Source organism: Erinaceus europaeus, chromosome 18 (genome assembly GCF_950295315.1).
Source record: "Erinaceus europaeus chromosome 18, mEriEur2.1, whole genome shotgun sequence".
NCBI classification, from domain to species: Eukaryota; Metazoa; Chordata; class Mammalia; order Eulipotyphla; family Erinaceidae; genus Erinaceus; species Erinaceus europaeus.
Genome location: NC_080179.1, coordinates 2,940,546 through 2,962,640, shown reverse-complemented (window position 1 = coordinate 2,962,640; position 22,095 = coordinate 2,940,546). Strand labels below are relative to the sequence as shown.

The 22,095-nt window shown below is 39.3% G+C and overlaps 1 protein-coding gene across 1 annotated transcript in view; it reads left to right on the top strand.

Annotated features, from left to right (window-relative positions):
- Window positions 1–6,285: 6,285 nt before the first annotated feature.
- The window catches only part of TMEFF2 (transmembrane protein with EGF like and two follistatin like domains 2), a 135,237-nt gene continuing 119,427 nt past the window's right edge, over window positions 6,286–22,095 (top strand). The window contains exons 1-2 of the mRNA XM_060178279.1: window positions 6,286–6,427; window positions 18,532–18,628. Of these exons, the coding sequence (XP_060034262.1) occupies window positions 6,286–6,427; window positions 18,532–18,628 (239 nt within the window). The remainder of the gene's footprint in view (window positions 6,428–18,531; window positions 18,629–22,095) is intronic.

Sequence of the window (22,095 nt, the reverse complement as noted above, 5' to 3'; positions counted from 1 at the left end):
TTGGTGAGGTCTTTATATGTTTTGATTATTAGTCTTTTGTCTGATAAAATTCAAAATAATAATAACAATAATGTAAAGATCTCTCATTCTGTAAGTAATCTCTGTTTGGGTGAGGTTTCTCTGGCTATGCAGAAATTTTTCATTTTTATGTACTGAAGGGAAATACAGGGTTGGGCAGAGAGAGAGACATCTACGGCACTGTTTCTCTGTTTATGAAGCTTGCCCCGACAGGACAGGTGGGGACCAGGGGCTTGAGCCCGGACCCTTGAGTACTGGAATCTTCAAGCTTAACCAAGTTAGCCACCCTCTGGGGCCCCAAATCTGAACCTGAATTCGTCATTTTCAAGCATTTAATAATAAAAAAAGTTTAAAATGTATGTATGAATTTTCATATAACTGCACAATTTAATTATACTGGCAGGAATAAAACTAGCACTGTTTATAATCATCGTATAATTGGCAAAGCATGGGTTCATGGAGTCAGGCATAGTGACTTGCTCAGAATAAATTCTGCAGTGGATACTAACAAACTGAATATGCTTCTTTTCTTGAATAAGTCCTCCTTTCCTTCTGTAATTTCTTCCTTTCTTCTTAGTTTGCCTCTACGGAAGAAGGGTAAACGCTAGAAGAAGAAAAAAGTTTGCCTCTACTTTTTTTTTTTTTAATAATCAGCTTCTATCTTCAGTTCTAAATAAGGTAGGACTGAGTGAGACCAGTTAAACTAGATGATAGCAATACAGTTGTGCCTGAGCATAGCAACATTCTGTTACCCTCGCAAGTTATTTTTATCTGTGCAAAGATGAATCACATATGATTATTAAAAGTACTTTACCAGACTGACTAACTTAATTATGAAAAATTGAATTTTATGTAATGATCTCTTTTAAGTGCTTCATGTAAAATTATATTTGCTCAGTCAAGACTTGACTCTTAGATGTTTCAAGTGGTTTCTAAAAATTTAAGCCATTAGCCTTCTTTTATATTGGGGCACTTGCATCACTTAAAAACTTAAAATAGATGTGAAGTTATATTTCTTTCCCTTAGAAAGAAGCAAGGGTAATGGTCTTGCTCCCTGGTTCCTGAACACAGCTCCATACACAATGGCAGTGAGACACTCACGGCATTGCTCTGGGCCCCTGTTGTGAATGACACGTTGAAATGCTGTTTCTTTTGTTTTTGCACTAAATATGATGGTATAATCATTATTCATCTGACAGTTGTTCTCACATCCTAATATGAAGACGGGAAGTTATTTCTTATTCTCTTTTTAAAGTCATACTGAGGTTTCTAGGGAAATGTTAAAGATGTAAGAGAACATGGTCATGGCTCCAAACAACGGCTCAGAATTGTCCGGCTCTCCAGGAACTGCCAGCAGCTTCAGTCATTTCAACTCAACTTACTCACATATGTGAGAGACATATGAGAGGTAGATCTGGCGTAACAAGAGAAAATACTTGTAAAATGAAAAACTGTACAGAGTTTTCATTGAAATCTTTCTTTCTACCCTTTCAGGAGCCTTTGCCCTTCATTGGTAGATAGACTTAAAGTTTCATGTTAGTGCTGATAGTGAGATAGAGATGTATACTAGCTATTCAGAAAGAAAATTTGCAGGGAGCTATGCAGTGCTGCGCCTGGTTAAGTGCACATATTATTATATTTATTTATTTACTTTATAAAAAGGAAACACGGACAGAACCATAGGATAAGAGGGGTACAACTCCACACAATTCCCACCACCAGAACTCCGTATCCCATCCCCTCCCCTGACAGCTTTCCTATTCTTTATCCCTCTGGGAGTATGGGCCCAGGGTCGTTGTAGGTTGCAGAAGGTGGAAGGTCTGGCTTCTGTAATTGCTTCCCCGCTGAACATGGGCGTTGACAGGTGGATCCATACTCCCAGCCTGTCTCTCTCTTTCCCTAGTGGGTCAGGGCTCTGGGGAAGCGGGGCTCTAGGACACATGGGTGGGGTCGTCTGTTCAGGGAAGTCCGGTTGTCATCATGCTGGCATCTGGAACCTGGTGGCTGAAAAGGGAGTTAACATACAAAGCCAAACAAATTGTTGACCAGTCATGAACCTAAAGGCTGGAATATTGCAGATGAAGAGTTGGGGGTGTCTCCATTTTGTAGATAGCTAGTAGGCATATTTTAGTTCTATTCCAAAGGGCCTGTGGCTATACTAGTTTTTTTTTTCTTTCCTTTTCCTTTTTCTCCTGAGCCTGAAATCTGATATGCAGGTGGATCCATGTTATTGTCTCGGGAAATGATGTTATGGCTGGAAAAAGGGCCAAAAAGCTGCATCAGGGAAGAGAGTAGCTTTCCAAATGGGAAAGGTGTATAAATAATGTTGACTGTAAACCCCATCGATTTGATGTGATCTGGGGCCCATATTCAGCTTAGGAGCAAGTGCACATATTACTAAGAGCAAGGGCCTGGGTTTCTAATCCATGTTCCCCACCTGCAGGGGGATGCTTCATGAGCAGTGAGGCAGGTCTGCGGGTGTCTGCCTTTCTTTCTCTCCCATTCTCTCTCTCCCTGTCTTCTCTCAATTTCTCTCTGTTCTAATAAAAAATAGATTTAAAAATTAAAGGAAAAGGGAAAAAATGTTCTCTGGGAGCAGTGGATTCAGTGTGCCGCTGAGCCCAGCAATAACCCTCAGAGCAATGAGAAATAAAAAATAAATTTTAAGAACGAAAGAAAATTTGCTTTTTTAATGTTGATGAAGAATTTGCTACAACACAGAAACTGAATGGCATCATTTCAGGTCAAGGTCTACATACAATTTCTATAAAAGTTATTTTTTCTCAACTTGTAATATTAATGAATATGTAACCACTTATATATCCATCATAATTAGTCTTAAGAATTTTATTCTGTTTACTTACACAAATGATAGTTTCAAGGACTACTTATTTCAGAGTTGATGCATATGGTAGCTTCTTTCCACACGTTTATACTACATTTAGCATTTATAATATGATTAAGGTAAATGGACACCTTATCTGTGGAAGATTTACACTGTACTTTTATGATGAAGAAAATGGGAACCATTAATAGACTTACAAACATAGTGCTATATCAGGGAATGTCAAAATAGAATAGAATGAATGTCTTAACTATTACAGGAAATATTCTGGTATGGAACAGGAATAGTGAAAAAAAATAGAGATTTAAATTAAAAAAAATAAATAACCCAATAAAAAAGTAGGCTAATGAAGAGATATGCATAGCCCACTGTTATATGAAGAAATTATCCACTTCACTTATCATTAGAGAAATGCAAATTAAAACTACACTGAGATTCCATCCCGTACTTGAGAGAATGGCTTCTGTCAACAGAACAGGAAATGACAGGTGTTGGCGAGGTTGTGGAGACTGTGGGACGCAGCTCCCCACTGGGGGAACGTGAACTGGTACAGCCCCTTGGGAAGACTGTATGGACAGTCCTTAGAAGATGTAAATGGAGTTACCTTACAATCCAGTTACAGTACTCCTGTGCAGTCACACAAAGGACACTGAAACGCAGATCCAGAGTAATACACGCAGCATTATGGGATGTCTTTTCCATGGAATACTGCCCTGCAATCCAAAAAGCTGATGATACACCCTCGGAGACAAAGTAGATGGCCCTGGACATCGATTGTGCTTAGTGAAATAAGAAAGACACGGAAGACAACTGCTGGGTGGTTCCACATACGGTGGGTGTCACTCATAGGTGCAATCTAGAGAATTGAAACACATGAACTTGAAAGTAAATGATACAGAAAAATAATTTAAATATGCAGATTTACTATGAAAGTAGTGACCCAATAAAAACACTATGAAGTATGACCCACACAAGAAATCATGACAAGAGAAAGTAAAATGAATACCATAGAAGTATTTGATTTACCGTAAAAACAAAAAATAAAAAGATAACACAGGAACACAAAAAATTAATAAGATTGGACTAGGATGAGTTAGACACCAAGTTTGTAGACTTAAACCAAACATCCCAATATATCAGAGTAAATGGACTAAACACCCCAGTTAAATTCACATAGAAAAATCTATTGTATCTCCAACTACATGTTGTTCACAGGGAACATTTTAAACATAAGCTAAGACATTATTTGAAAGTAAAAGAATGGAGATAATTAGTCCAAAAGAAAAAAAAACTGGCATGGCTGAATGGATATGACAAAAAAAGCAGACTTGAAAATGAATAGTTCTAAGAGAGATTTAAAAAGAGGTATCTAGTAATGATGAAAGGGTCACTGATTCAAGGAAGGATAAAACTACTAAATGTTTGCATATCCACTATCAAAGCACCCATATACAAAACAAAACAAAAGATAAGTGCCGCCACTCAAATTTTAACATTCTATTTGCACTAATAGAGCCATTAAGCAAAATAAATAAATAAATGAAATAAATCAGCAGTTGTGGATGACTTGAATAATACTAGCCATCAATTTACACTAATTAACATTTATAACAAATTATTCCCCACAAGAGATTACCTCTAAGATGCAAATGGAATATTCAAGTGGATAAGCTACAGTCTGGGTCATAAAAAGAGCTTCAATAAGTTCCAAAGGATTAAAATTAAATAGCATATCTCTTCTAACTATGACAGATAAAGACAAATAAAAACAATAGCTTTCATACCCTCAACAACTTAGAAGTCAAAAGCACACACGTACACACAAATAATGAGCTGGAGAAATCTCAAAGGATATTATGGTATTTTTTATAGGAATGCATGAAAATACAACAGATCAAAATTTGTGGGATCAAGATAAACAGTCTTTAGAAGGCAATATGATAGAAAGATTTATATACGTATAAAATAATATAAAGTAAAACATTCCTTCTTCCATCTTAAGGAGCAAAGAAAAAGCATATTCAGTCTTATAAATATAGCAAGTGAAAATAATAACAGTGAGAGCATAAATTAGTGAGGCAGAAAATTTACATTGATTTGCATGAGGAAATCACATATTCATACCAACCCCAAGCAAACTCTTCCATTAAACAGAATCTTTCCAAATTCATATCAGGAAGCTATTTTCTAATATTAAGAATAAGCAAGGACTTGGTCGATTCCAAATTATATTCCTCCATGAGGATAATTTCTGGAACCATCCGTTCCACCCTGGTCTCATGGCTGCCAGTTCTTAGCAACATCACCCCGCCAGATATTCGTCGGGATGCGGCATCATCTAAGTTCATTTCCCACGTCTACGCTCGACCGGACCTGCCAATATACGCGGATATCTTCGCCCACCCTGTCCAACGCTTGACGTCTCATCACCCAATCTGGTCCCCTACGCCTACACTGAACTTCTCTGTTCCAGTCTCTTGGAAACAGAGCTGGCAGTCAGCTGAGGTCAAGAACAAACACCTCATCACAGACCCCTGCGAGCTTCAACCCGGCTTTGACCTAGCACGTTATGATCGGGCCCTCCTCAATCGCTATCGAACAGGCCATGGCCGGTGCGCCGCTATGTTCCATCGCTGGGGAGCCAGAGACGACCCGAACTGCCCCTGCGGCTCCAGACAGACTATGACCCACAGAGTCAACGACTGCCACCTCTCCAGATTCAAAGGAGGTCTCGAAACTTGACATCAGGCTCAACCTGACGCTGTTGACTGGCTACTGAAGAAGGGCAAACGCTAGAAGAAGAAGAAAGCAAGGACAAAATTAAAAAATCATGATGGAAGGGAAAAGGACTAGAAAGCCGGGTAGGAGAGATCGTAGCTCCTAAATATGGGGAAAATATATAAATATTGTTAACTGGAAACCTCATGGATTTTAGTTGGGGCCCATATTCAGCACAGCTGTGTTTCTTTTTATCCTGCATGCAAATGTGTTTGCTAGCCAACAGGTGGGGAGGATGTTTGGGACAGATGAAGCCTTCTCAGTAGGACTTACAACAGAGATTCTTATTTAGAGATCATCTTATTTCTCTAGAATGTGTATGCCCAAACCTTTAAACTCAGTGTCTCCAAGCTTATATCTTTTACGGAAAAAAAAAAAAAAAAGAAAGAAAATGCTTAACAAAACTATCCGAGAAAAACTGCTTCTGAAAGTCAGTTTATTTAAGAACTACTAGTTCTCCTGGCTTAGATGAATGAAAGCTGAGTACTCATTTTTTTATTTGTATGTTTGTGCAAAACTCTTATTGTGGAGAGATTTCACTTCACTTTTTTTTTAAATTTAAAAGCATGTGTTTGTTTCTTGAGAGACAGAGGGAGACAGAGAGAATAGATCAGAGCATCCTGTTGGCATTGGTGGTGCCTGGGATGGACCTCAGGACTTCAAGCTTGTCTGTTGTTCCTTCCACCAACGGGTCCACCTTCCTGGCTACAGCTTGCCTTTTAAAAATTTTGATTGTGGACGATTTCATAAAAAGCCCCTTTATTCCAAGAATAGTTATTAATGAAGGTATTGCTGTTACTACTTCCAGATTTACACTTTATATTATTATTATTGATAGAACCTGAGAGGCAGAGAGGAGAGAGACCATAGCACTAATGCTTCCTTCTGTGAGGTGCTGGTTGGTGTCAAACCTGGGTACAGGCAAAGTGCTACAGTTTCCAGGTTAGCTGTGTTTGCCAAACCCCCAGGTTTACTTAATACGGGAGAATTTCCAAACATCTCAATGCAACCGATAACTTTCATTTTATGGAAATATAATGTGATTTCCAATAGAAATGTTATTAGTTCAGTTTATCCCCTGGATTCCTTCCAGTTGATCCCAGGAGATGTCTTCTGCAAAAGAAAGTGGGGCTGCCCCAAGGTGACTGACTACAACTGCTCATTAAGTCACTCCCCTTGTGTCAGCAGATTTCCTGAGTGGCAGGTAGCTCTAGAAGGAAGTTGCTAATCTTACTCACACTGAAAGGCTCTGTCCCATTAGCAGCTTCTGTGTTGCATTAGTAATAAGAATGGAATGAAGAGACCAGCCTCAGCTGTTCCAGCTCCCCTGAGGAGAGGCCCCAGCTCCCTCTCATCCCCATGGTCCATTCTAATGGTCCTGCCTGTACCAAAGTAATAGAGTGCATAGTAAGTGCTTTCTGTTTTATCAGAGTCTTAAAAATCATTTCTTTCTGTGGACAGATACCAATTTTTAAGATGTCCAGATTTAAAACTGTGTATCAGTACTTGTGATTCAAGTCTGTCTGTTTAATTCATAATGTCTGTTAAAATGCAAATGCAAATCATCAAGTACAGAAAGAGAAAAACGTTGCTTTAGAAAACTAAGTATCTTAACGGAAAGAACTATAAAACACAGAGCTGCTCTCTCTAGCACCCCTTTGTATCCCTTCTTCCCTACCTCCTGTCTGCCTGCCTGCCTGCCTTCCTTCCTTCCTTCCTCCCTTCCTCCATTCCGCCCCACCCTCTATCTCCCTCTCCCTTCTTTTTCTTTCTTTTTTCCCTTTCCCTTCCTTCTTTTTTCTCTATTTTTTTTATTTAAGAAAGGATTAATTAACAAAACCATAGGGTAGGAGGGGTACAACTCCACACAATTCCCACCACCCAATCTCCATATCCCACCCCCTCCCCTGATAGTTTTCCCATTCTCTATCCCTCTGGGACCATGGACCCAGGGTCATTGTGGGATGCAGAAGGTGGAAGGTCTGGCTTCTGTAATTGCTTCCCCGCTGAATATGGGCGTTGACTGGTCGGTCCATACCCCCAGTCTGCCTCTCTCTTTCCCTAGTAGGGTGGGTCTCTGGGGAAGCTGAGCTCCAGGACACATTGGTGGGGTCTTCAGTCCAGGGAAGCCTGGCCAGCATCCTGATGACATCTGGAACCTGGTGACTGAAAAGAGAGTTAGCATACGAAGCCAAACAAATTGTTGAGCAATCATGGACCCAAAGCTTGGAATAGTGGAGAGGAAGTGTTAGGGGGGTACTCACTGCAAACTCTAGTGTATTTCTGCTTTCAGGTATATATTTTGCAGTAGTTTATGGATACGTGTGAACATAAGCTCTCTCTCACAGAAACTGGTGTATATCTAGCTTTTGGGACTTTGTTAGAAAGTGAACCACCTGAGATGAAATTAGAGTATACTATGAAAGGAAAGGTCTCACCCGAGTAATGAAGCTGAAGGGTTGTCATTCCACACGTGAAGTCTCTGGACACAGTATGAGGTGAAGCATGTTGAGGTGGCAATCCTTGCGTTGCTTAGGTTGTGATCGGCGGATGCAATATTATTTGGTTTGGATTGGGAGAGGCATACGGGAAAGTGGGCCCTATCCAAGGGTTCCAGGACTGGGGGAAGTAGGGGCTCTATAGTGGAGATGTGAGGTTCCTGCTGTCTTAGGGTTCAAAAAGACAATCGATAGTTAATGTTATCATCACATTATTTGGTAATTGGGTTAACTTTGAAAAGTCCTTTTGTTACAGTTTGCTGTACAGTACCCAGTATCTTGTATATAGCTGTGCTATTGGTTGCTTCTGATCTACTTGGTCTAGGCTTTTGAGAGAGTCCACATATCAAATACACAGCCTATATATTAAAAAGATTCAGTTTGTGTTTTGAAAAACTTTGAGACATACAATTGATTTTCCCCCTCTCATATTAATTAACTAGGGATTTATATGTCTACATTTTGCTAGGAGTGTACATAAACACCATTCCCACCACCAAAAGACTGTGACCCATCCCTCCCACCCACTCCCACCCCCCACTGACCCAGGAAGCTGCCTGTCTACCCCTCACCACAGGGTTTTTACTTTGGTGCCCTACTTACAATTTGGTCAGGTCCTGCTTTTAGTTTCCCTTTCAGATCTTCTTACTCAACTTCTGTTGATGATAAGTGGGATCATCCCATACTCATCTTTATCTTTCTGACTTAGCTCATTTAACATAATTCCTTCTAGCTCTGTCCAAGATGGGTCAGAGAAGGTGGGTTCATTGTTCTTGATAGCTGCATAGTATTCCATTGTGTATATATACCGCAGCTTTCTCAGCCACTCATCTGTTGTTGGGCACCTGGGTTGCTTCCAGGTTTTAGCTATTATGAATTGTGCAGCTATGAACATAGAAGTACACACCTCTTTTTTCTTAGGTGTTATGGAGTCCTTGGGGTATAACCCCAGGAGAGGAATTACTGGATCATATGGAAGGTCCGTGTCTAGCCTTCTGAGAGTTTTCCAGACTGCTCTCCACAGAGGCTGGACCAATTCACATGCCCACCAGCAATGTAAAAGGGTTCCTCTGTCCCCACATCCTCTCCAGCATTTGTTGATGCTGTCCTTTTTGATGTATGCCATTCTTACAGGAGTGAGGTGGTATCTTAGTGTTGTCTTAATTTGCATTTCTCTGACAATCAGTGACCTAGAGCAGTTTTTCATGTTTGTTAGCCTTTTGGATCTCCTCTGTAGTGAATGTTTTGTTCATATCCTCTGCCCATTTTTGGATGGGGTCATTTGCTTTTTTTGGGGCTAAGTTTGCTGAGCGCTTTATATTTTTTGGTGATTAGTTTCTTGTCTGATGTATGGCATGTGAAGATCTTGTCCCATTCTGTGAGGGGTCTCTCTGTTTGTTTAATAGTTTCTTTGGCTGTGCAGAAGCTTTTTAATTTGATGTAGTCCCATTAGTTTGTTTATGCTTTAGTCTTCCTTGCAATTGGGTTTGATTCATCAAAGATGTCCTTGAGGTGTAGGTAGGAAAGTGTTTTACCATAGTTTTCCTCTAAGTATTTGATTGTTTCTGGTCTGACATCTCGGTATTTGATCCATTTGGAGTTGATTTTTGTTTCTGGTGAGATTAAGTGGTTCAATTTCATTCTTTTGCATGTTACAACGCAGTTTTCCCAGCACCATTTATTGAAGAGAGCCTCCTTTTTCCATTTAATCCTTTGGGCCCCCTTATCAAAGATTAGATGTCCATAGGTGTGGGGATTTATTTCTGGGCTTTCAATTCTGTTCCACTGGTCTGTGTGCCTATTTTTGTTCCAGTACCATGCTGTTTTGATGATGATGGCTTTATAATATAGTTTAATGTCTGGGAGTGTGATGCCTCCATTTCTGTTTCTTTTCCTTAAGATGGTTTTGCAATTCTAGGTGTTTTCAGGTTCCAGATAAATGATTATAGTGTTTGTTCTATTCTCTTAAAGAAGCTTGGTGGAACTTTGATGGGTATTGCATTAAATTTGTATATGGCTCTGGGGAGAATATTCATTTTGATGATATTTATTCTTCCAATCCATGAGCACAGGATATCTTTTCATTTCTTGGTATCAGTTTCTATTTCCTTGAGTAGCGACTCATAGTTTTCAGCATACAAGTCTTTCACTTCTTTGGTCAACTTTATTCCTAGGTATTTGATTGATTTTGCAGAAACAGTAAATGGGAGTGCTTTCTGGATGTCTTCTTCTTCAGATTTAGTGTTTGCATAAAGAAATGCCACTGATTTTTGTACATTGATTTTGTAGCCTGATACCTTGCTATATTGCCTAACTACCAGTAATTTTCTGCTGGACTCTTTAGGACATTCTATGTATACTATCATATCATCTGCAAATAGTGAGAGCTTGACTTCTTCCCTTCCAATCTGTATTCCTTTGATTTCTTTCTCTTGCCTGATTGCTAAGGCAAGAACTTCCAATACTATGTTGAAGAGTAATGGTGACAGTAGACAGCTCTGTCTAGTCCCCGATCTGAGGGGGAATGCTTTCAGGTTCTGTCCATTGAGTATGATGTTGGCTGTAGGTTTGCTATATATAAACTCCACTATCTTGAGGAATTTCCCATCTATTCCTATTTTTTGTAGAGTTTTGAGCATAAATGGGTGTTGGATTTTGTCAAAGGCTTTCTCTGCATCTATTGAGATAATCATGTGGTTTTTGGCTTTGCTTTTATTGATGTGGTGAATGACATTGATTGACTTACAGATGTTGAACCAGCCTTGCATTCCTGGGATGAATCCCACTTGGTCATGATGAAAAATCTTTTTGATGTGTTGCTGTATCCGGTTGGCCAAGATCTTGTTTAATATTTTGGCATCTATATTCATCAGAGATATTGGTCTGTAGTTTTCCTTTTTTGTTCTGTCCCTATCAGCTTTTGGTATCAGGGTGATGTTGGCTTCATAGAAGGTGGAAGGGAGTATTCCTGTTTCTTCAATCTTATGGAAAAGCTTAAGAAGTATGGGTACTAACTGTTTCCTGAAAGTTTTGTAGAATTCATTTGTGAAGCCATCTGGTCCAAGACTTTTGTTGTTGGGGAGGTTCTTAATAACAGTTTCAATTTCTTTGTCTGTGATTGGTGCATTTAGATTTTGTAGTTCTTCTTGGTTCAGTTTTGGAAGGGCATATGCTTCTAGGAATTGTTCCATTTCTTCCAGATTCTCTAGCTTGGTGGCCTATAGTTCTTTATAGAAATTTCGCAGGATTCTCTGGATTTCTGTGGTGTCAGTTGTGATATCTCCTCCATTGTTTACAATTCTATTAATTTGAGTCTTCTCTCTTTTTTGTTTGGTGAGTCTGGCTAGGGGATTGTCAATTTTGTTTAATCTTTCAAAGAACCAACACTTGGCTTCATTAATCTTCTGTATGGTTCTTTTATTTTCGATGTTGTTTATTTCTGCTCTAACTTTAGTGATTTCTGTCCTTCTGGTTGCTTTAGGGTTCCTTTGTTCCTCTTCCTCTAAGTCCTTGAGGTGTGCTGTAAGGTCGTTCATTTGACTTTCTTCTTGGTGTTTAATATGTGATTGTATGGCTATAAGTTTCCCTCTCAGTACTGCTTTAGTTGTGTCACAAATATTTTGATAGGTTGTGTCTTCATTTTCATTTGTTTCCAGGAACATTTGAATTTCCTGCTTGAGTGAGTCTCTGACCCAGTGGTTCTTAAGGAGTATGTTGTTTAGTTTCCAAATTCTGTGACTTTTAATAATTTTCTGTTTGTTGTTAAATGTTAGTTTCACTCCACTGTGGTCTGAGAAGATACTTGGGATGATTTCAATGTTCTTGAATTTATTGATGCTGCCTTTGTGGCCTAACATGTGGTCTATCCTTGAGTATGTGTTATGTGGATTTGAAAAGAAGGTGTCTTCCAGTTTTGGGGGGTGAAGGAGTCTGAAAATGTCTAAGAGGTCTAGTCTGTCAATCTCTTCATTCAATTCTCTTGTATCTTTATTGGTTCTCTGCTTTGTTGATCTGTCTAAGTGGGAGAGTGGGGTATTGAAGTCTCACTATTATTGTATTACTATTGATGTATTTTTGAAATTCTTTCAGTAGGTGCTTGATGTATTTAGATGGTCCCTCATTGGGTGCATAGATGTTAATAATTGTTAAGTATTCTTGGCTGATTGATCCTCTAATCATTATGTAATGTCCTTGTCTATCTTTTATTACTTTATTTAATTTAAAATCTATTGTGTCTGAGATGAGAATGGCTGTTCCTGCCCTTTTTTTGTGGTCCGTTAGCCTGTATGATAGTTTTCCATCCTTTCACTTTAAGTCTGTGTTTATCTTGTTGTGTCAGATGGGATTCTTGCAAGCAGCATATGGTTGGGTTATGTTTTCTGATCCATCCCCCCACCCTGTGCCTTTTGAAGGGTGAGTTTAAGCCATTGACGTTTATTGATATTATGGATTTAATGTATTGTAGTGCCATTGTTCAAAAAAAAAATTGTTTGCTCTGATATATTGCAAGTATTACAGTGATGTTCTTGTTTATAAGAGGTCTTTTAGAACCTCTTTCAGGGCCGGCTTGGTGATGGTTGCCTCCTTTAACTGTTGTTTGTCTAAGAAGGTTTTGATCCCTCCATCTAGCTTGAATGAAAGTCTAGCAGGATATATTATCCTTGGTTGAAACCCTTTTTCATTCAGGGCTGCATAGATATCTTGCCATTCCCTTCTGGCTTTTAGAGTTTGAGTGGAGAAATCTGCAGATAGTCTTATGGGTTTTCCCTTGTATGTGACTTTTTGTTTCCCTCTTGCAGCCTTTAGGATCCTTTCTTTATCCTTAGTTCTTCTCATTGTGACTAGGATGTGTCTTGGTGTCTTCAGGTCTGGGTTGATTCTGTTTGGTACTCTCTGGGCCTCTTGAATCTTGATGTCCTTTCTGTTATCAGGTCTGGGAAGTTTTCTTATATTATTTCCTCTAGAATGTTTGCTTCCCCTTGCTCTCTTTCTTCCTCTGGCAGGCCAATTATACAAATGTCACTTCTTTTGAGATCATCCCATATGTCTCTGTTGTTGTTTTCAGTGTCTCTCAATCTCTTTTTAAGCTCTTTCACCTCTTTCTTCGTTTTCTCTAACTCATCCTCTGTCTGACTAATTCTGTTTTCTGCTTCTGTTAGTTTGCTTTCCCTTCCCTCAGCTTCTTTCTTCATTACAGCTATTTCAGCTTTCAGTTCTCTAATTGCCTCAAGATAATCAGTATTTTCCTTGGGGGTCTCAACTGTTGTTTCCCTAATACTGTCATTCCTTTCCTCCAATGTTGTTTTCATTTCTGTGATTAATAAGTTTATTATTGCTTGCATACTTTTCTTATCTATGGTTATTTCTGGCTGATTTGTAGTTTCTTCTGGGCTCTTGTCTTCATTCATTGGAGTAGCAGTTTTATTTGTTTTTGATCTACCCATTTTTTTGATTTATGTGTTTCTTTTTTTTTAATGCTCTGTTGTTCCTCAGTTGTTGTGTCTTGAGTACAAGTAACACTGTACTAAATACCTTTATGACAATTGCACTCACCAACCTCAGGAATTACAGTAGCAACTGAAGCAAGTATTGAAGCAGTTTAATCATTACCAGTTAGCCAAACAATTTCTCCAGTCCGTGAATAAATAGTAACCAAATCCCAGTGAAGAAGAAAGAGAAAAGAAAGAAGTGATAGCAAGAATAGACAGTTATGCAAATCTACTATACACTGTATATTCTAGGGGTAACAAGAGGGGAAAGGGAACTAGAGCATAGATACACACATAGAGAGTCCACTCTAAGTCAGACTTTTTTCCCCAAAATAATTCACAAATTCAGAAAGGCAAAGAAGGAAGAAGTGTATGACAAGATAAACAAAAAAGAGGCAAGAGAGAGAAAAGGGAAAAGATAAGAAAAAGAGCTGTAATTAAAGAGCAGTGAAAGGAAATTCCCAAATGTGTATTAGTGAATTCAAAAAAGCACACTGTTTGGTGGTGTGGGGGCTGGGGGCTGTGACTTTGGAAGCTGTAGGATTAAGGAAGAAAGGATGACAAGAATAGAAAAAGAAAAAAAAAGAAAGAGAGAGAGAGAAAAAAGAAAAAGATAAGAAAAAGAACAGTCATAAAAGGGCAATGAAAGGAAAGGGTTTTTTTATGTATTTATTTTTTTAATTATTTAATTAGCTATGCGGGGTGAGGTGGGGGCGCGTTGTCTACTTTGAAAGAAAAAAGGCCAGATGTTTCAGAAGGGTATAGACTTAGAATTAATGATACTCCCTGGTGGGACAGGAATTTGGTATCCTGCTAGGAGCTGGTCCCCAGGGACTGGTTATGGGGGGTGGCGGGGAAGGAGGTATGCTTAGAAATTAAAAGGAAGAAAAAAAAAATTTTCCCCTTTTGCCTACTCTAATTATTAACCCAAATTAAGTTATAGTCACCGCCTTGGTGTCACCACTAGGACCCCTTATTGGCTGGCATACTAAAGGCAGAAAATCCTACCGTTTCCAGGAAATGTGGTCAGAGCTCAGCCACTAGCAGCTTCTCAGTCTGCCATCTTCCGGGAACCCCCTCTATTTTTTCTTGTCTTTGCCGACCTATACTAACTAATCTACACCAATTTGTTTTCCAGGTAGAGATAGTCAGAGAAAGGGAAAGACATTCCAGTAGCAAAGCCTCCTCCAGTGAAAAGGGACCAGGCTTGACCCTGAGATATGGGCTTGGGAGGCACACCCACTGTCTGAGAGAGCTATTTTGCTATCCCAGAGTAGAGAGCTTTCTTATATATTGAATTGTTGAGAGACCTGGCATGTTTTTCATGGGAAAAAAACATAAAAATACATCATGACTTTTAAACAACCCTGTATGTCGTCATCATCATCATCAGTGGAAGTGGTAGTAATAGTAGTATCATTACTTTAGCTTCGTATTTGAAAGGGTTTTCCCCACTTGGTTATTGGAAGGTTAATGGTTTACAGTGTTACAGTGCAGTTGTTGACGCATAGAGACAGTTTCTGCCCCTGTTGTGGTGGCTGTCTGCAAGGCATTCTTGTCCTCAGCTTAGGCTCTTGTCCATCACTGCGTGCCAGGGCCCGGAAGCCCTCTCACTCCCACCCCTGCCTCTGTTTTTCAACCCCAGAACCCTTTGCTGTGGTTGTACCCTGAAAGGATAATGTTGTCTTTTTCTTCTCTTTTCTTTTCTCTTCTTTTGTCTCTCTTTTTTAAATATTTCTTTACTGAGGGATTAATGGTTTACAGTTGACAGTAAAATACAGTAGTTTGTACATGTGGAACATTTCTCAGTTTTCCATATAACAACCCAACCCCCACTAGGTCCTCCTCTGCCATCATGTTCCAGGGCCTGAACCCCCCCACCCCAAGAGTCTTTTAGTGCAATGCAGGGAATCTTTTAGTGCAATGTTTTCTTACCCACTTTTTGAGGGAGTAAATGAAATATCATCATAGCAATAAATTTAAAGAAAATCAAGAATTAAAGACCATTTATACTGTAGATATCAAAGTTTATTTTTATTTTTAAAATTATTTTTATTTATTTTCCCTTTTGTTGCCCTTATTGTTGTTATTAATGTCGTCATTGTTGTTGTTGGATAGGACAGAGAGAAATGGAGAGAGGAGGGGAAGACAGAGAGGGGGAGAGAAAGACAGACACCTGCAGACCTGCTTCACCGCCTGTGAAGCGACTCCCCTGCAGGTGGGGAGCTGGGGGCTCAAACTAGGATCCTTATGCTGGTCCTTGCGCTTTGCACCACATGCGCTTAACTCGCTGCGCTACAGCCCGACTCCCGTCAGAGTTGATTTTTAACAGAAAAAGGAAAATGTAACATTTTACTAGATATGTAAGCTGGGATTCGTTAGGCTCATGCTCACAGTGAAGAATCGAATCTGGGCCCTGAGGAGGTGGCTGAGGAGGTGGCTGAGGCTGCCACTTCCAGGGGGTCACCTGTGAAACTCCTGCCCCCCCTCCCACTGCAGGAGGGAAGCTCCGAAAATGGTGGCACAGTGCAGTAGGTACCTCTCTTTCTCTTCCCTCTCTACCCCACTCCTTTACTCCATGTTCTGTCCGCATGAAAAAAAAAAAAAAGGAAAAGAAATATATCTCCTATTCAGCCTCCACTGCAGAGAGGAATTTTGGTGCTCTTATCTTTTTTTCTCTGCAAGGAAAAAAAAAAATGACTAGGAGGTGTTAAGTCCTCCTAGTTATGGTTATGACAAAACTAAATAAATACATTGCCTGATGAAAAGGACATATTACTAGGACTCTAGGATTCATACATTTAGAAATCGTCGCTATACTGTATACTGTTTTTCTATTGAAAACGCTTAACCTTTTGTACAAGTGTTTTATTTTAATCATGACATTTTTTCCCCAAATTTCTGATTATTCCCCCATTTTATTAAGGTGTTGATGATTCACAGTGCAGTTGTTGGCACATAGGTGGCAACATGGCCATAAGAAGTGTCTGCAGAACACTCTTTCCCTCCATCCTAGGTCCTTTGTGTTTTTGTTGGTTTGAGTGGTTGTTTGTTTGTTTGTTTTTCCCCAGAGCACTGCTCAGCTCTGGCTGATAGTGATGCGGGGGATTGACCCTGGAACTTTGAAGCCTCAGGTTTGAGAGTTTCTTCGCATAACCATTATGCTATCTACCCCCTGCCTCTTTGTGTTTTTAAAAGACACCATTGATGTAAATATCCAATTTTAAGTGTATGCAGTAATTACATTCCTAATTTTCATCTATATGCAAAACTATTTTTGCTTTCAACTATATATTTTAATTGGGCATATAGTAACCCACTCTATCCAGGTTTTACTCTGATTTTCACTGCCTGGACTCGAAATACTAGAAAATTTAACTTGTTTTCCAGTTTTTTCTTAGCTTTGAAAGGAAAAGTTTTTCATTGAACTATTATACATTTCTAGACTTATAATTTATAGAGGGGAGACAAATGCCAGTATCATCGCTGCTGATATGCACACAGATGTGAGTGTGTGAGTGTGTGTGTCTGTGTGTGTGTGTGCGTTTGTCTGTATGTGTTTGTCTGTGTGTGTCTGTGTGTGTGTTTGTGTGTGTGTTTGTGTGTGTCTCTGTGTATGCGTGTGTCTGTGTGTGTGTTTTTGTGTCTGTGTTTGTGTGTGTGCCTGTGTGTGTGAATCTGTGTGTGTGTGTTTGTGTGTGTGTGTCTGTGTGTGTGTCTGTGTGTGAGTGTCTGTGTGTGTGTTTGTATGTGTGTGTGAATGTATGTGTGCCTGTGAGGGGAATTTTTCTTGATCACAAAACTTATGCCTGAGCATACTATACTGCTGCACAGCTCCTGCTGGAAATGTCTCTTGTTCTTCCCTCTAGATAGAACGAGAGACAGAGAGAGGCAAAGAGAGAAGAAAAACACCCCAGTTCCACTTTGCCAGTCATGAGGATCCCCACCGTGCATGTTCCCGTATGGTGGCCCTGGCTTGATGAATAGACAGGTCACAAAGAGCCGGCAGCTGTGCGCGTCTGCAGTGACAGCATAAGATTCAAGGCAGGGCAGCAGCCATGGCTGAGTGGGCAGAGGACAGGATTTACATGCATGCAACGCTGGGTTTGATCCTCCACAAAATATAGTCGGGGTAGTATGTGTTCTGTCTTATAAGATAAATGAATAGTTAGTGTAGTGCAGCAAAGTAAAAGCCTCTGGGTGGGTAAGGGGAGGGTCCGGTCCTAGAACAGGATGGCAGAGGAGGACCTAGTGGGGGCTGAATTGTCATGTGGACAACTGGGAAATATCACACATGTACAAAGTATTGTATTTTACTGTTGACTGTAAACCATTAATCCTCCAATAAAGAAATTTAAAAAATAAAAATAAAAGGATAAGTAGATAAATAAGGAAATTACCCCCCAACCCACAGATATTGACAAAAAAATATTTACCAACATATTATTTTTCATAAATATTTTAATATCTTGACTACTAAGAAAAGCCATATTTAGTAACTCAGTGTTGACCATCTAATTTTATATAAATATAAAATCCTTTGAATGGGAAAATTATGTAACTTAGGAACAAGAAAATGTTGTTTTTGCAGGTAGGGACTAGATTTTTCCTCTGGTCAAGTAATAAACCTTTTCTAAAGAACTCATGTGGTGTGTGTGTGAGTCCAGTCACTCGGTAAATCCAGGAGAGCCTCTGATTGCTTTGTTTTGTTTAGTTTGCAAAAAAAAAAAAAAAGTTTTCACTGTATCCCATTGGGTAAATATTTCAGTTAAGAGTTCTACTTGAATTTGTGGGAGGAAGGAGTTGAATCTATTTTTGTGACGCCCCAGTGCCAAACATGTCCTCTGGGTAAGTCGGTATAATGCACATTTACATGAGTTCTTCTGTTTCTTCTGTCTTGTAGGTCACGAAGGCTCTGGTGAAGCCAATCAGAAAGAGACTTCCACCTGCGATATTTGCCAGTTTGGCGCAGAGTGTGACGAAGACGCCGAAGATGTCTGGTAACATGCTCTCTCTGTGCTTTTAAGCGACGTAGTGACCACAGATACGTTTTTGCTTTATTTGCCACCGCCTACAGTAATATGTTTTCAGCTTTTTAAAACATTCATAGAGTTCTTTGAGAGACGAGGTATATAAGGGCTGTACTAGCAGCCAAGACTGAGAAAAGAGCCATGCAGCTGCCTGTTAATTGACAAGATCTCTTAAGATATCCTGGAAATCCCCAAATAATGCCAGTGTCCAAAGGTCTCACAAGCAGGACAGTCAAGGGGCAATGAATAATCGTTAGTCTGCTTTTTAAAATGGTGGATCTTGGTAACAACAGAGGGTTTTTTTTTTTTACTATTTAATATTGTACATATGAATAACTTAATTATGAAAATGATAGAAATTGTGTCTCCAATCAACCTCTCAGATTAACTTCCTTTACTCAAGAAGTAATTATTGATAAGTTGTCCTATAAAGCCATGTTGTACAAATAATGAATAATTTTGTGATTTTGAACTTGTTATAAAGTGGTAGTTATCTAGTGAATTTAAATGGTTGTGATTCCACTAAGCAAACTGAGGTTTCTAGGGTAAGATCTTACAAGTAAATATTGCTGTTGAGAAGTTGTGTGAAATGTGGTGGCACACTGGGTTGGTTCACGTGAAGCATTGGATTCTCAACCATGAGGTCCTGAGTTCAACTCCCCAGCAGCATATGACCCAGAGTCTGGTTCTTTATCTCTCTCTCTCTCTCTCTCTCTCTTCTATCTTCCTCATGAATAAGTAAATTAATTCTTTAAAAAGATTTTAAAAATTCGTTGTGTGAAATGGCTACCACTTAGTAATAAAAACATCAGGAACAGTAGAGTTTTCTTAATTTTCAGCATTTCTAGCCAAATGTTGAGTCAGAGCTAAGCCAGGGGAGCATATACCCTGTTATGATCGTCTTTCATGAAACATTGGGTTTTTTCTAGGACATCTTGGCAGTCTTAATGACTGGTGAGTTGGTGCTCAAAAATATTACAAATAAGCAGGATTACTTGGAGATCTTCTTAGACACACTGATAATTCTTCTACCCTCAAATTAGAGAGTCAAAATTTTCAGAAACAAAACAAAATTTTACTTATCTAAAAATCCCGCATGTTATTCAGTTGATATTTCTCTCATTAAAGTGACTGGCTGAGAGAATGTTCTCCTTTCTAAATAGTTTAGGGCCCTGCTTATCAAAGTCACTGTATATTAAGACACACTGGTGTATTCTCAATGTGTCTCATTTTGGATGTCTTGTGAATGCAGCTAGAGTTTAATATGATTTTTTAAAAACTGTTAGTTACATTACTATCCTTACATTTCTTTAAGAAAATCATACTGACCCCTCATTTTCTCATAAGAATTACTTCTTTTCTAATCTCTCAGTTATTTAAGATCATCTGTAAGTGCCACAGTTAGATTTCACAAGTGGAAAAATTTAAGAAGTGAGATAACAGTAGCAGCTTAAAAAGAAAAACAAAGTAAAGACCTGCTAGTAGGTTACTATGGTCTTGGTTCTTTGTGTTCATTTTTTTCTTGATTATCTTCAAAATAACTCTGCAAGCAGATACTACTATTATTTTATTTTACAAAAAAATTAGCTGCCTTTTGAATTGTTTGAGCAATATCAACATGAAGCTTGCCGGGAAAGTCGCTATGAGATGTTAGCATGGTGTTTCAAATGTAGCCAGAAAGGCAACTAAAATCCTATGTTTTCCCATCGCGTCTAGAATAACGAGATGGGCAGATCGCAGGCAGCTTCTATCCAGCAGCTCAATACCTGCAGTGCAGGAACTGTTAACAAGAGAGATGCCTAGAGCAGATGGTGGGGAAGTGGGGCCAGGGAGGCAAAGCGTCTGACTGAAAGGATTGGGTCCCCGACTAGCAGTTCACCACCTATGGATAAGACTAGCAGCATTAGAAAGAGATTCAATAGTAAGGCGTAGGTTCTAGCCATGGTAACCTGATTTCAGAAAAAAGGTAATAAGCTACAAAAAGAATACAGAGGAAGGGCAGCGTTGAACCTCAGTCAGCGAGGGATTTGATGGATCAGTTAGATTATATCAATTTGGAGATGGACTGGACAGGAAAAGCTAGACAACTATTCATTCCAACTGAACTAAGCCTTAGCTACAAGGGGGTGGGGACAGACACTAGAGCTCAGAAATGAGTATGTGTCATAATGAACACTAGCAGCAAGACGGACTGGGTGTTCAGTCACTTAACTGTTGGTGGGACATCTGCTCACCCATGCCCCCTAGAGAAGATCAGTTTCCATTGTGGGTGAGGCTGAACCTCCAGATGGGGCTAAGTGGCCATAGCTGTGAAGATTAGAGCGACGCAGGGGGCAGGGAGCCCAGATCATTGCCCTTCCCAGGCAAGAATGAAAAGTTGCTAGTGTTTAAATAAAATGGAATTATAACATCCAGTGTAAGTAACCAGGGTCAGTGCTGAAGTGATAAGCACGTTGATTTCCATTTATAGAAGTCCCTTTGTATTGTCACACAGAATCCTTAGTTTTACTTATGAAGGGCAGACTGGAAACAGCTGAAGGACGCAAGCATATAACAACAGATGAAATGAAATAGCGTGGGTTGAAAGAGGCTATAAAGCAAGATAGAGTAGGAGGGAAGTGATGGGACTGTCTTATTAATCAACTGAATCAGGGATCTTTGATGGACTGTTGATTCCAGATGAAAACACAGCCAGGTTTTCTTTCAAGCAAAATACTTTGTCTGCTATGTGGCAACAAAGAGTAAGCCAGTCAGTGTTCTGTTTGATTTTGTCCCTGGACACCAAGGAATGATGCAATAGGGAAAAAAAGTGATCAACACAACTGAGAAATAATGTTACCATTATAGCTGCAATATTGAAACAAGATGAAAACAAAGACCTGATCTTTATTAAGCCTTGCATAAGCATTTAATATTTGCTGCTTTGCCCAAAGAACTAAGTCTGGGTCTCGGAGTATACTCAGACATTTTTGAGATAAAGGTATATCTGTTAGAAATTTGGAAAACAGTAAACAAGGACTAATCTTGTTGAAATATGAATGATTAGATATGTATTTGAGAATGAATAATGCTACATAGTACATTGGGAAGAAACAGTGAATGTAACAGGGGAAGAAGACCAAAGGAAAGGGATAAAAAGAGAAGGAGATGGAATTGCTCAGTTACGCTGTTAGTGAAATTCTTGTTTTAATGCTTTGATTTTGCGTAAATGGGTGGTCTAGAAACTCACATAAGCCCTCTTTTGTGTCCCATGATCTTATTTCATTTTTTACATTTTTTTCTCTTTTTGTTGCCCTTGTTTATCGATGTTGTTGTTGTTGTTGTTATTGTTGTTGATATTGCTGTCGTTGTTGTTGGATAGAACAGAGAGAAATCAAGAGAGGAGAGAAAGACAGAAGACAGAGAGGTGGAGAGAAAGAGAGACACCTACTTCACCG